The sequence below is a fragment of the Cannabis sativa genome, chromosome 6 (assembly GCF_029168945.1).
Source record: "Cannabis sativa cultivar Pink pepper isolate KNU-18-1 chromosome 6, ASM2916894v1, whole genome shotgun sequence".
Lineage (NCBI taxonomy): Eukaryota > Viridiplantae > Streptophyta > Magnoliopsida > Rosales > Cannabaceae > Cannabis > Cannabis sativa.
In genome coordinates this window covers 10,135,007-10,148,485 of record NC_083606.1, presented here as the reverse complement: position 1 = coordinate 10,148,485, position 13,479 = coordinate 10,135,007, and the positions used below count along the sequence as shown (strand labels likewise).

The 13,479-nt window shown below is 37.2% G+C and overlaps 1 protein-coding gene across 1 annotated transcript; it reads right to left on the bottom strand.

The window, feature by feature from the left end:
• Nucleotides 1-8,660: 8,660 nt before the first annotated feature.
• On the bottom strand, nucleotides 8,661-11,653 carry LOC115724838 (uncharacterized). The gene is made up of 5 exons (XM_030654193.2): nucleotides 11,382-11,653; nucleotides 10,403-11,288; nucleotides 9,831-10,243; nucleotides 9,242-9,340; nucleotides 8,661-9,046 (listed from the first exon to the last, which is right to left on the bottom strand). Exons 1-5 carry the CDS (start codon nucleotides 11,510-11,512, stop codon nucleotides 8,833-8,835), a joined length of 1,743 nt encoding a protein of 580 aa, XP_030510053.1. The 5' UTR covers nucleotides 11,513-11,653; the 3' UTR covers nucleotides 8,661-8,832.
• Nucleotides 11,654-13,479: the final 1,826 nt, after the last annotated feature.

Genomic DNA, 13,479 nt, shown 5'->3' with positions numbered 1-13,479 from the left:
GGTAAATACTATTTTAGACCTTGTATTTTGTAAAAGTTATCAATTAGACCTTTTATTTTGTTAAATGACAAAATGAACCATGTATTTTCCAAAATAATACAAAAAGGATCCTGAACTGATTTTTTTATCAAAATAAAACTTAATAATAATTCGATCTAAAAATATTATGGTAAAACCGATTACATTTTTTATATCTGTTCATTTTATAAATTGTCTTCAAGTTGGTTGTATTAAAAAATAAAATTATCAAAAATTGAGTTCAGGGTCCTATTTTTACTATTTTAGAAAATATAAGGTTCATTTTGTCATTCTGTCATTTTGTAAGACAGTATGGCTAGTTTTAATTTTGTAAGGTCAATATGACTAATTTTAGTTTTGTAAGGCCAACATGAATAGTTTTTGTTTTGTAAAGTTATTATATGGCTAATTTTATTTTGTAAGGTCAGTTTGGTCTAATAATAACACATCAAATGTAGTGTATTCACCGTCAGCAATGGAGATGAGAATAGATAAGTTCTAGTTTTTAACTTCAGAGAATTTTATGTGACTATTTATATAAAATTTCATATTTTAATTTATTTTATTTTATTTTTAAGGGAAATTTCATATTTTATTAAATATTTATCATGTATTAATTTTTCTCTCTTTATTTTGTAGGTGTTCTATTAGTGGGGCGGAAGTGACAATTCTCAGTTTTGAAGTTTTTCTGATATTAAAGTTTTATTGTCTAGTTCTCCTCCTTGGTATCTCTGCATGCCCTTAGGATAAAGAATGAATGGTTTAGCTAGAAGAAAATCCTCTTCTAGTTGCGTAATTTTGTTACTTTTGTTATTTTAACCAGTATCGGTTTCCCTTCAAAAAAAAAATATTATAGACAGGTTAATAAAATAGGTTATTTAAAAAGTGATTAGCTGCTAACATTAATATTGTGCTAATATAATATAATATTTTTCAGTTTTAAAAATTAAAAGTGCTTATTGCTTTTAAACTATTTCATTTGCAGGTTCTTTTTCAGTTTTCCAAGCAAAAGCAGTTACGCTACTAGTAGATTTTGCGTTGGGCTCAAGATGTGGGACTTCCCGTGGAGAGAGTTTTTTCTGATTCACTTTCTTTAGTCTCAACTTTGGAGGGTCAGACAATGTATTTGCATGATCTGGGGGTTTACTTTTCTGATATTAAAGTTTTATTGTCTAGTTTTCCTGGGGCATCTCTCTCATGTACAGCAACTTTATTGTTGAGGTTCATTGATTGACTAAGCATGCCTTTAGGATAGACAATGAACTTTCTTAGATGAAAGAAATCTCCCCACCTTTTGTGTAACTTTTGTTACCCTTGTTATTTTAACCTTTATCAGTTACCCTAACAAAAAGAAACCAAAACAGATGGTCCAATTGGTAACTTTTACAAAACATAAGGTCTAAAATGATATTTACCCTTCTTACAATTCGCAATAAATTATTTTAAATCTCAATCAATCAAAATGAAACCATTTGAGACAGAACTAAATGAATATGATGTTAATAGTTTGATTATTTTGAACTATTTATAATTCTTTAATTCGGTTAGGATTTTAAAATTCTTATAAACTATTCAAATAAAATAAAACTATCTAATTCTTTTACATTTACTTAAAATCTTAGGAGAATATAGATATTGATTTAAGGTTAATTATGATTTTGTTTTGTCCTCAAATTTTGACATGTACAAAATTGTGTCTTTCAAACTTTTCATAAGTATTGAGATTGTTAAATTCAAGAACTTCCACTCAATTTTGTTCAATTTGACTAATGGGCGTTTGACATGGTCGAAAGTTCAAGGATCACAATTTGTACATGTCGAAATTCAGGAGCACAATTCAATACATGTTAAAGTTTTTTTTTTTTTTTGAAAAAGAAGTAGAAGAAGACTTTTATTCAACAAAGGAAAAACTACAAAGAGTGCCAATCAGCTGAGAAAACATCAGAAAGGAAAGGGGGGAAATTGTCCACCCAAGTATCATTACAATTAGTAGAAATAACAATCTTAGCTAAGAAATGGGCAGATTTTGTTGTAGCACGAAGAGAGTGGAAACAACTAGAGTAATTCTACAGCAGCCCGTAATCGACAACATCATCCAACAAGGCACTCCACTCTGATTTGCAAGAAGACGGGTGGCGAAGGTAGTTGATAACCATAAGGCAATTGGATGTCAAAGTGAAATTATGGAGCCCCACCTGCTAAACTAAATGCAGCCCCGGTATGATGGCTTTTCTTTCATCCATGGTAACTGAACAAGAACCAGGTCTAGAGGAAGCAGCCGCCCCCAAAACTTTGACAAAACAATCACGGAGAATGGCTCCCGATCCATAGTACGGGAGGCCATCAGAGACAGCAGCATCAAAACAAAGGAGTGGAAGATTCGTCATATTAACAGAGCAACAGTTGCTGCCATCAGTAGCGGAGAAGCGAGGAGGAGGCGTAAGGACTGGGGTGGTAAGATGCTGGTCAATTTGATCAAGAGCCCAAGGACACCAAAGAGCCGAAGAAAGATTCAATCTTTTTTTATTACGTCGGGACCACACCAGCCAAGAAAAAACTAGAAACATTTCAAAATCAAGATGAGGTTTGTGATCCTTTATGAACATCAAAAAGTCCCAAGGATTCTGCAGGTAGCTGGAAAAATACTGATGCCAACTAACCCGATTCCAAAGAGGCTTGATAGATGGGCATAACCAGAGAGCATGGCAAATGGTTTCCAAGGGAGAACCACAACAACAACAACGACAGGGGAAAATATCCATACCATGATGAATCAAGTTGTCATTGATAGGAAGCCAGTCAAGGCAAACCTGCCAGCCAAAATTTTTGACTTTTGGACCAACATTTAAACTCCAGAGAAATTTCCACCAAGTGTTCATCTTTTGGTGATCAGCACAATCCTCCTTTACTTGAATCGTAATGCTCAAATTATAGCCACTACGGATTGTATACAGACCATTCGTCGTATAGGCAAAATCAAGTCATCCTCTTTGGCAAGGGAACTAGGCTTAAGACCAAGCACCCACAGCACATCATCTTGGTGAAAGAGGCAATGAACAGCATCAGAGTTCTAGTCACTACTGTCAAGGATAAGGGTCTGGAGCTTAGTGTTAGGAGGAACGGACACTCTAGTCCAAAGAGAAAAAGGAAAAGCTCTAGATAACCAACGATCTTCATTGATACGCACCAAATGCCCAGAATAGATACGTCAGTGAGTACCCATCTCGACTAGCTCACAACCCCATAACAAGCTTTGCTACACATAGGAACCATGCATTGAAGGAGTAGCCTCCAACAAACTACTATCCGGGAAGTAGCAATTTTTTAAGACCCGAGCCAAAAGGGTGTGAGGATTTAAAAGAATTTTCCAACAAAGCTTGGCCAATAAAGCTTGATTAAAGACTTCCAAATTCTGAAAGCCCATCCCTCCTCTGTTTTAAGGTCGACATAATTTTTCCCAAGAACCCCAATGAATTTTCTTTGTAGAATCAGAAGCTCCCCACTTGAAAGACGTTTTCAAGGCATGAATCTCCTTTATGGTTTCTTTGGGAAGGCGAAAGTAGCTCATAATCTCATAATGTAACAATGAAGAGCTTGAACCACTGATTTAATTAGATCATCCTGACCCGCTTAAGAGAATAGACTGGCTTTCCAAGATTGGAGTTTATTCGACACCTTTCTACGAATAGTATTGAACACTTCTTTCTTATGTTGAACCACAAAAGTCGGCATGCCGAGATACTTGGGGTGACATGGAACCAGTTTAACTCTAAGGGTAGCAAGAGTAGTGCCCATCTCCTCAGTGATTCGTTTCCCCATACATATTTCTAACTTGTCAAGGTTAATAAGCTGCCTTAAACCATTCCTATACTCGGCCAGAATCTGAAGAAGAGTGCCCCTTCTTCCAAAGTCGCATTCAGGAAAACAAGGCTGTTATCAGCGAAGAAGAGATGAGAAAGCTTAAGACCATTTCTCCCAAACTAAATGTCGTGTATAGAACTGGATCTCTCACCTTCATGAATCAAGCAAGAGAAAGCCTCAGAACAAATAAGAAAAAGATAGGGCGACAAGGGATCACCTTGGCAAAGACCCCAATAAGGAATAAACAGCCGACATACCTGCCCGTTGAGAAGAACTGAGAAAGAAACATATTGAATGCACTTTAGGATCTTCTCTATCCATTAAAAATCATAACCCAAACACTCCATCATAGCACTAAGGAAGCCCCATTTGACCTGGTTAAATGCCTTAGACATATCTAATTTGAGAGCCATTTTCTTCCCATTACGGAATTACTCTTTTTTCAGACAGTGGAGACTTTCAAACTCGAAATGGCATTTTCTTGGATGAGACAACCTTTGATAAAAGCACTTTGGTTATCAGAAATAACTTTAGACATACTCTGCTTCATTCGATTAGCCAGACACTTCGCAATAACTTTATAACTTACATTGCAGAGGCTGATAGGGTGAAACTCGGTGACCGTAGTTGGTCGATCCACCTTAGGTATAAGACAAAGGAGGGTTTGATTTAGCTTACCACAATCCATATCATTATTTAAAACAGACAAGCAAACCTGAACTAAATTGTCGCCAACTATATCCCAATGGTCAAGATAGAACAAACCCAAAAAAACCATCCACCCCGGGGGCTTTAAGGGGGTTTATTTGAGAAAGAGCATTCTAAATATCAGTCACCGTAAATGGTTCCAGCAGACGATCATTATCTGGAAGTTTAGACGACACGAAACAAATCAATGAAGTTGCTGAAAAGAAGTATCAGAATAATGTTAGGAGGAAAAGAACTGCTGAAAATGAGTGGTAAAGATCTCAGCCACTTTATCCGAAGACTCATGCCAAATATGGTGATCATCAAACACCCCTTTAATGTTGTTTTCCTTTTGTCTTTTGGAAGCTTGCTGGTGGAAATAACGGGTATTACGATCTCCATGGCAACACCACAAAGCACAGCTTCGTTGGTGTCATAACATCTCTTCTTTGTCTAAATGGCTATTTAAATGTCTTTCAGAGACTCCTTTCTTTGCTGCTGTTTGGACCAGTCATCGGGATGGGAAGATAAGGAGAGAGAGCAGCTGATTGGTCTTTCAGAGCTTTAATATGGGCTTGGGACTCCTTTCTTTGCTGCTTGTTCCAGGTAGCCAAACGATGGCCACATCTATTAATACGAGTCACAAACGGCTCTGCTATCAAGGGGGAATCCTCCTCTCTCCAACAATTCGCACCAGCTATTTACAATCTTCTTTGTCATGCCAGGCATGCTCATAATGAAATTGGGAGACCCATCGAGTTTTAGCATTCGTGTTGTGAGGCACAAAATTGTAGGTAAGCAAGAGGGGACAGTGATCAGAGTTCATCCAGGGGAGATGTTTAACCAAAGCAACCGAGAACATGTCATGCCATTCCATATTCCCCATAACACGATCAATACGCTCAAAGATAAGGTTCCCGAAGCGCCCATTACTCTAAGTAAATTGGCTTTCTTCGAAAGGGATATCGCGAAAAAAACAACCATTTACGACCTGTTGGAAATTACAAATAAGATTCAGAGGTTTAGGTCGGCCACCCTTCTTCTCATGGGAACCCAAGATCTCGTTGAAATCTCCTCCGCAAACCCATGGCCCCGTATACCGATCTTGCAACCTACGAAGAAGATTCAAGGATTGCATCCGTTTATTAGGGTCGGGATTCCCATAAAAATGAGTGAAGTGCCAAGTCATATCCACCTCATTAGACACCAAGGAGTCAATATAAAACCTTGTATAAGACAGAACCCGAACATCAGTAGGAGAACGCCAGAGCAAAGCAAGCCTACCACTCTTACCAATCGAATCCACACAAAAACACCCTGCAAAATTGAGGCGCACCCGCATCCACTCCATCTAAAATGAAGAAGCCTTCGTCTCAAACAGAAAAAACACACTGGGATTGTAGTCATGAACGAGGGAAAGGAGGGAGTTCATAGTCTAAGGGTTCCCCAGCCTTTAAACATTCCAAAAAAGGGAAATCATGGCTCTTGGCGACCTTACCCCGCAAGGTTCGCCGCTAAACATTCATCAACAAGGACTGAATCCATCAAACTAGAAAGTTCTCCTTAAGGAACCTGGCCATCCATAGTAACATCTCCCATACCCAACACATTCGATACAATATTAGTAGGGGCCTCGCCAAATTTTCTTTTTTTTCCTCCACATTGAGCCACAAATTTCTTGCGCTTAGTAGGACCAGGATCATTAATTGTCGGCCTCAAAACATCACCAAAAGATATGGGGACATCAATCAGAGAAGAAGATTGTGGCAGCTCATCACCAGCATTGGAGAAAGCAGTAAAGGAGCCAAAAAAGTCCTCTGGCAACACACGAGCTTCTTTTCTTTTAGCAATGGGAGGAACATCATTAACCCCCAGGACATGGTTGGGCCGAGAATCAGATTAAATGCCGGGGCTACGGGCAGGCGTTTGATGGGGCATAAAATGACCCCCCTGAAGAACCCAATTACTTAAATTGAGAAGATGAGTTAAGCTCAAGCCAAGTCCCGTAAACAAGAGTTAAATTACCATAACCATCTTGAATCATAGCCACAGGAGCATGGAAATTCTTGCTCGCATACCCCACAAATCTTGCTCGCATACCCCACAAATCTTGCTCGCATACCCCACAATTATATTGAAAAGGAAACCAAATCTTACAATTCAAAGTAGGAAACAAGAATCCATGGCAAATTTTAGATTGAATGGAGCTTAGAACTTTAAAGAGGAAAAACCCATTGTCTGCCATTTTCGGAACATCAAGCTCCTGGACTGAAACAACCTTTCCCGCCATTGAAGTCAATCGCTGCATATTGTTGGAAGTCATCGAAGGGATTGTCAAGTTCAACACACAACCTTCCATCAGGAACCATAGCAGTTCAATTTCCCAATTCAGAGGAATACGGTCCATTCTTTCAAGAATCAAGAAATCGTATTGGATTACCCAGGGTGTCTTGGACACAATATGATCTAAGTGAGATGGGTTCTTGAAAGACAGAATAAGGAACAAAGAGGAATGAGACTTGCCTTTGAATTTGAAATCCCAATCTTTCTCTGTCAATTTCCAAATGCAGCACAATACTGTTTTCTAGGACTTGCAGAATTCATGTCGAGTACAGAGACAGCCTCTTAGGCATAGCTTGCCAACCAACCCAACACTTGAATCATTCACCTCCCATCCTTCATTGTCAAGCACATTAAGATTGATAATGCTCACCAATAGACTTGCCATATTTGCCATACTTCAAAAGTATATTGAAAAGGCTCTTTGCTGGTGATGAGAGCATAACCCTCAAACGGAGGGAAGGGGACGATCGCCACAGAACCCTAGTAGAGAATTCTTTATTTTTAATAGGACATAATTTAGTAAATAGATAATCGCCACGTTAGGCATCCGTTAATACAATTAAATAGAATTGATCAATGTAACAAGTCAATAGTTTAAGAGATATTTATAAAAATCTAAAAAATTTGAAATGTACGAGTACGATTTGGTACATATAAAAAATTCGAAGGGAAAAATCTTTATTAGCCTATAAATCATTATTTTGACAATGCTTTTTAATTAATATATATGTATTATAAACTTAGACAAAATTTATATATAAAAAAAAAGGAATAATTATTTATAAAAAAATAATTAATTCATTAAATATTTAAATTTTAATAATTTGATTATGATCTTATATTTTCTAAAAATAAAAATTATGATCTTATAAATATTATTGAAAAATTATATTAATATAATTGAAACTAGAAAAGTAATTAATTAACAATTTTTTCTCCCGAACTTTGACATATACCTGATCATGCTTCCTGAACTTTTTTGGCCGTTAAAAATTCCTCATGAACTCTATTGAGATTGTTAGATTTAAAGACTTTTGTCTAATTTCATTCAATTTTACTGTTTCAGTGATTGTTTATGTACTAAATCATGCTCCCCAGACTTTGATATCTATCAAATCATGCCCCTCAATCTTAAATATGTACTAAATCATGCCCCCTGAACTTTCATCCTTATTAGATTTTTTTTATTAAAATTAGACAAAAGTCTTTAAATCCAACAATCTTAATAGTTCGGGAAAATTTTTAACAGCCAAAAACATTTAGGAAACATGATTTAATACATGTCAAAGTTCGAGAAGAAAAATTACTAATTAGCCTAAAAAAGATATGGAAAAATAAATCACGAATTTGAACCTAAATATAAAAGCTAGCTAACCTTTAAGAAAAACAAAACACAACATAAATTCAAGCACGACACAAAAATATTAAACTTAAAGAGCGTGTCAGAATTACCAAAATGTTAATACGGCAAAAAACAGCTTATATTCTTTTTATAGCATACCAATATTTTGAAAAATACAAAAAAAAAAACAAAAAAAAAATATAGACCAAAGTCACCAAATTAACACAACACCACATACAAATTTACAACACTATATGTAACCATCAGGATCGATTTACCCTTTTATATCCATTGTTTAAGGGTAAATTAATTGTTTCATTGTGAATGTTTCTTTTTTAATAAAAGGTTAATTTTCAAATATGTGAAACTAAGTATAAAATGAAATAAAACCCTACAAAAAAAAAATGAATTTAGGGACTGAAAAGGATTGGCATTATAACTATAAGGACGTTCAACATAGATAAATAATTACCACACGACCTAGCTTAAGTTGGATAATTAACAACTATGTCCTTAAAAGCTTCTGATTGCCTTGTATTTGTAATACAAACTATAATTTTAAGGTATATAATTTATATAATTCATTGTCTAGTCCACACATAAACCTGGCCTCCACCTGTGGCTCCTGCTAGCATCCCAATTTTGTAAGGGTGTGCATCAAATCTGCATGGAATTGCTGTTATGTGTTCACTCTGTAATGTCACAATAGTTGTTCCTTTAGAAGGTGAGATGACATCCACTCCTCTCTTCATGTTACCAATAAAAATATATGAATCGTCCCAGCCCCATATAGCCCTATTCAACAAGAACATAGCAGTAAATTAGCAATCATAACTTCCAAAGTTTCCGGTTACAAAAATAGAACATTTATTCAATAATTTAGAATATTATGGCGGTTTAACTGAAAGTAGTGAAGAAATTTATAACTTAATGATATTAAGGGGACAAAGACAAACAAAGATAAAGATGAATAGAAAGGTGGTTAGGTACTTGAATTGAGAAATCCATCTTCCTGTTTGATTATTGTGTGGAATCCATGAGGCCTCCTCAAAGTTATCTCCGTCAAGTATACGAACGGTATCATCCAAACTACAACAAGCAACCAACGAATCTCATCAAAAGAATGTTCTGACAACACAGATCATATTGTTCCTCCTACATGTTTCTTTGATGCCTCCATAGCTTTTATGGATTACTCATTAGGCTAAAAAAGAACCATGGGTATCACAATAATATATTCCTAAACATCAATGAATGTCCACTTCATACAACAAGGGCTTTGTTGCCGTACACTATGTTCTTGTTATAAAATCAAACTAACAATTGAAGAAACTTTGAAGAAATGCAGTAAAGAGACAAAATTAACAAAACTTGAGTATTAATTTCAGTTTTAAAACATTGCCCTCCTTATATTTCAGAAGAATTTTTCAATACTTTTTTTAGTTAAAACTTTCAAAAGCTGATAATAATTTTCTCTTTTCCAACTAGAAAGTTTAGCATTGCAAATGGGAATAATCACTATCATATTACTTCTCTGTCTACGAGTATTTGTTTAAGAAACAGTACGCAGTAAATGTACCTTGTGGTGGCCAAGCACTTTCCAGAGGGTGAAAAATAAGCTGAATATACAGCTCTTTTGTGTGTAACCGTCTTCAAAGTTTTAGGCTTATCTGTATTAATACTTCTCAAATCCCAAATGCAAGCAGTTCCATCAGAGCAACTTGTTGCCACAAAGTTTGGATTTTGTAAATTAAAATCAATGGAGTTAATTCTGTCACCATGCAAACTCCATTGAGTTGCACAGCCTCCAGTCCTCTCATCCCACATACTCAAATTACCATACCCCTCACCAAAATATACACACTTTGCATCATTTGATCGCTGAGACAGCGAGAATATAGCTTTATTGTCATCAGAAGAATATACTAAATCAAACACCTCCTTTTCAGCATCCATCAACCGGATATATCCATCATAACAACTGGTAAAGACCTGCACTTGAGCAAAATTAATATAACTTTAAATCCAAATGAACATACAAACAATTTCCATTGATATGATAATATTTGTCTAAAAGACTCAAAAACTAATCTTTGTTTATCAAGCGCAATTGTAAAAAGCCTAGAGGGAATAATACTAATTAAAAGTTACCTTTGACAAGGAATGTTGGTGAATCGAAATCCCAGAAACAGGGCCTGAGTGAGTATGATATGAATAAACCCCATCATCTTCTTCATCAATCCCATTCGCATGATCAAGATTCCAAAACCCAACATCACCACCCTTGCTCCCAGCAACAACAATACTAGAGCTACTACAAGGGAAAAACTTCACAGACATTATTCGATTCTGGACAACCCGAGCTACATTCTCTGGATTCAAAGTCATATCAACCCAAATCCTATCTCCACCAAACTCTGTTCCTAAAGACTGACTCGGTTCAGATTTGATCCCAGTGCTCGAAAAGGTCTCCTTTTTACAAACCCTATCTCCACCGGACTCTGTTCCTAAAGACTGACCCGGCTCAGATTTTATCCCATTACTCGAAACGGTCTCCTCTTTACAAACCCTACGCCCACCAAACTCTGTTCCTAAAGAATGACCCGGCTCAGATTTTATCACAGTACTCGAAACGTTCTCCTCTTTACAAACCCTACGCCCACCAAACTCTGTTTCTAAAGACTGACCCGGTTCAGATTTGATCCCAGTACTCGAAACGGTCTCCTCTTTACAAACCCTACGGCCACCAAACTCTGTTCCTAAAGACTGACCCGGCTCAGATTTTATGCCAGTATTTAAAATGGTCTCTATTAGAGACCGATCAGACCCCTCATGAAGCAAAGCTTCTCTCATAGTCAGAGGACCCATCTTCGTCTCGCGAGAGTTAGGGCTTCTCACTGTAGACTCGAAAAGATCGCCATCGAGGATTTTAGAATCAGCCTGCATTCCTCTTGTTCGTAAAGATCGTCGCAAAGCGACGGGAGTGTCACTCTTCGGTTTCTTCTGCGGTTTCACTTTGTTTGCTTTGCCTCCAATCCTGCCATGAAAATAAGAAATTTGACATGGGTTTTCATACAAATGGAAATCAAAAGAGAGATAAAGGTAGAAGAAGAAGAAGAAGAAGAGTAACCTCTCACGCTTTGAGGAGGCGGAGAGTTGAGTAACAATGGATTGAAGCTTGAGCCCGGCCAACATTTCTTCCTTCCTACGGATATTCTCGAGCCTCTGACACTCGTACGCTGTAAGCTTCGCGGGCGCCATGGAAGCGAATAGAAGGTTCAGAGAGAGAGAGAGGAATGGAGAAGAAAACCGCCACAAAGAAAGTGGTGTGTGTTAATTTTATGAAGTCACATTTGCTGATGGCGGGAACTATGTAGCCAAAATGGGTAAGTAAGTATTTGTTCCCCGCTAAAAATACCTTTTATCACTAACCTCAGTCTATAAGGTAGCCTAATTTGGAATAATGAAAATATAGAAAAAAGTTAAAAGATAGAAATTGGAATAAAAATAAAATTTAATAAAATTTAAAATACATAAAAAATTGATAAAAAAAATTATTAAATTTTCAAATTTAGCAATAGAATGGTTTTTTTTTTCCATTTTAAAATGGAATATTCATTCTACTAAAATAGTAGAAAAGTCATTCTATCTGAATGATATTCTAATCATTTTAATGGCATATTTACTTAGAGAGAATAGGAATCAATGGTATAATATTGATTTCTATACAATTGTTTACTAAATTTAAAAAAAAAAAAAAAAAAGTAGTAGGGTTCACACAAATTAGTGAGAAAATAAAGAAAAAAGTTCTTCTAAAATAGGTGTTGACCGAGGTTTTCGGCAACTATTAAAATATGATTATAATAAAGAGCTGTAAGAAAGTGAGATGAAGATTTTTTACGTGGTTGGGGCGTTAATGAGCCTTAGTCCACGAGCCTCTGTTATTAATAGATGTATTTAATACAGATTCTACACTTGAGAGAATGTTTTTCTCTTAAATACAGAGAATGTTCTTGGTGAGTATTTTCTCTTCTTGCTCTTTTGCAAACCAAGATTCTCGACCCCATTAAATGAGCTTTGAGGGGGTATTTATAGTGTTTTGGTGGGGTAATCCCTAGAATTGTTCTTACACATGTGTCTGTAAGTATCCATAAAGTTGGGCATTTCCGATGAATATATCATGGGTGATGCATGGTCAAATCCCTAGGTGCTGTAGGGCTTTTAAGAAGAATGTCCTTTTTGCCTTGTGATTGACGTGACTCTTCGCAGAGTAGCCGTCGCTAGACTTAAATGATCATTACTGTAGCGCTGCTGGTTGGGGGTTGTGCCGTCAGACTTTATTGCGTGTTACAGTCCCAACACGCTTCCTCCCATGCAGCATTAAATGCGACTTGATTGCTCGGTAGAGACCTGACATATCCCGGAGAGTCTTCACGCTATCCTAGCTTCCTGGAGTACCTTGTACTCCGGGTGCCTCCTCCGGGACCCATGCTAACAGTGCTTCCTGGTGGCGCACAAAGACTTAGCAAATCTTTCCAAGTTATCTGATCCACGTGTCCCCTCTCGACTGGTCCACGTATTTTGGGCAAATTCTGGAGCAACATTTACCCCCCAAGCCTTGTTTACTTAGCAAAAATAAACCAAGGCTTGTTCAAGTGTCTCCGGTTGACTCCTCGTTTCCCTAGCTCGAGCCTCGAGCGCGTGGGAGCAAATTAAATGATGTCATTTAATGCAGCGATTTGCTTTTTGCAGGAATGTCTCCAGCCGCCTCCTCGGTCTTCTGATACGAACCTGGGGGCGCGTGGAGGTGCGTCTGATAATGGCATTAAATGCAGCGATTCGCTTTTGCAGAGGTCGATTCGTTTCACGCCCCATGATTGATGCGGCGCATTAATGGTGTCAGACGGATACTCAAACGTTTCCACCGCCTTAATGGTAGATTGATCTGATCCGTTGATTTTTGGGAATTCGAATCGTGCGTCTCCCCCACCGTGCGATTGGTAGGTGATGACGCCTGTTCCTCGTGCGCTTTTGCCTATAAAAGCCACCACCTTTCCTTCATTTCGGTTACTTTCCATTCCTTGCCATTTCTGCTCGAATTTCCTAGAGAGAAAATTCCTCAAAGTAGCACGAACTGTCTTAATACCCAGACACTTCATTCAGTTTTCCAGTGTTTGACTTTGCCAGTTCTTCTCAACTTTCACTCAACCACATTCAGTACCTCCAGT

What these genes read in the sequence shown, in the direction of transcription:
- LOC115724838 (XM_030654193.2), bottom strand. Translation starts at nt 11,512, where the DNA reads ATGGCGCCCGCGAAGCTTACAGCGTACGAGTGTCAGAGGCTCGAGAAT. An exon ending in GCCTCCTCAAAGCGTGAGAG is followed by an intron (nt 11,289 to 11,381) that starts GTTACTCTTCTT and finishes TTTTCATGGCAG; the next exon opens with GATTGGAGGCAAAGCAAACA. An exon ending in ACCAACATTCCTTGTCAAAG is followed by an intron (nt 10,244 to 10,402) that starts GTAACTTTTAAT and finishes GCTCAAGTGCAG; the next exon opens with GTCTTTACCAGTTGTTATGA.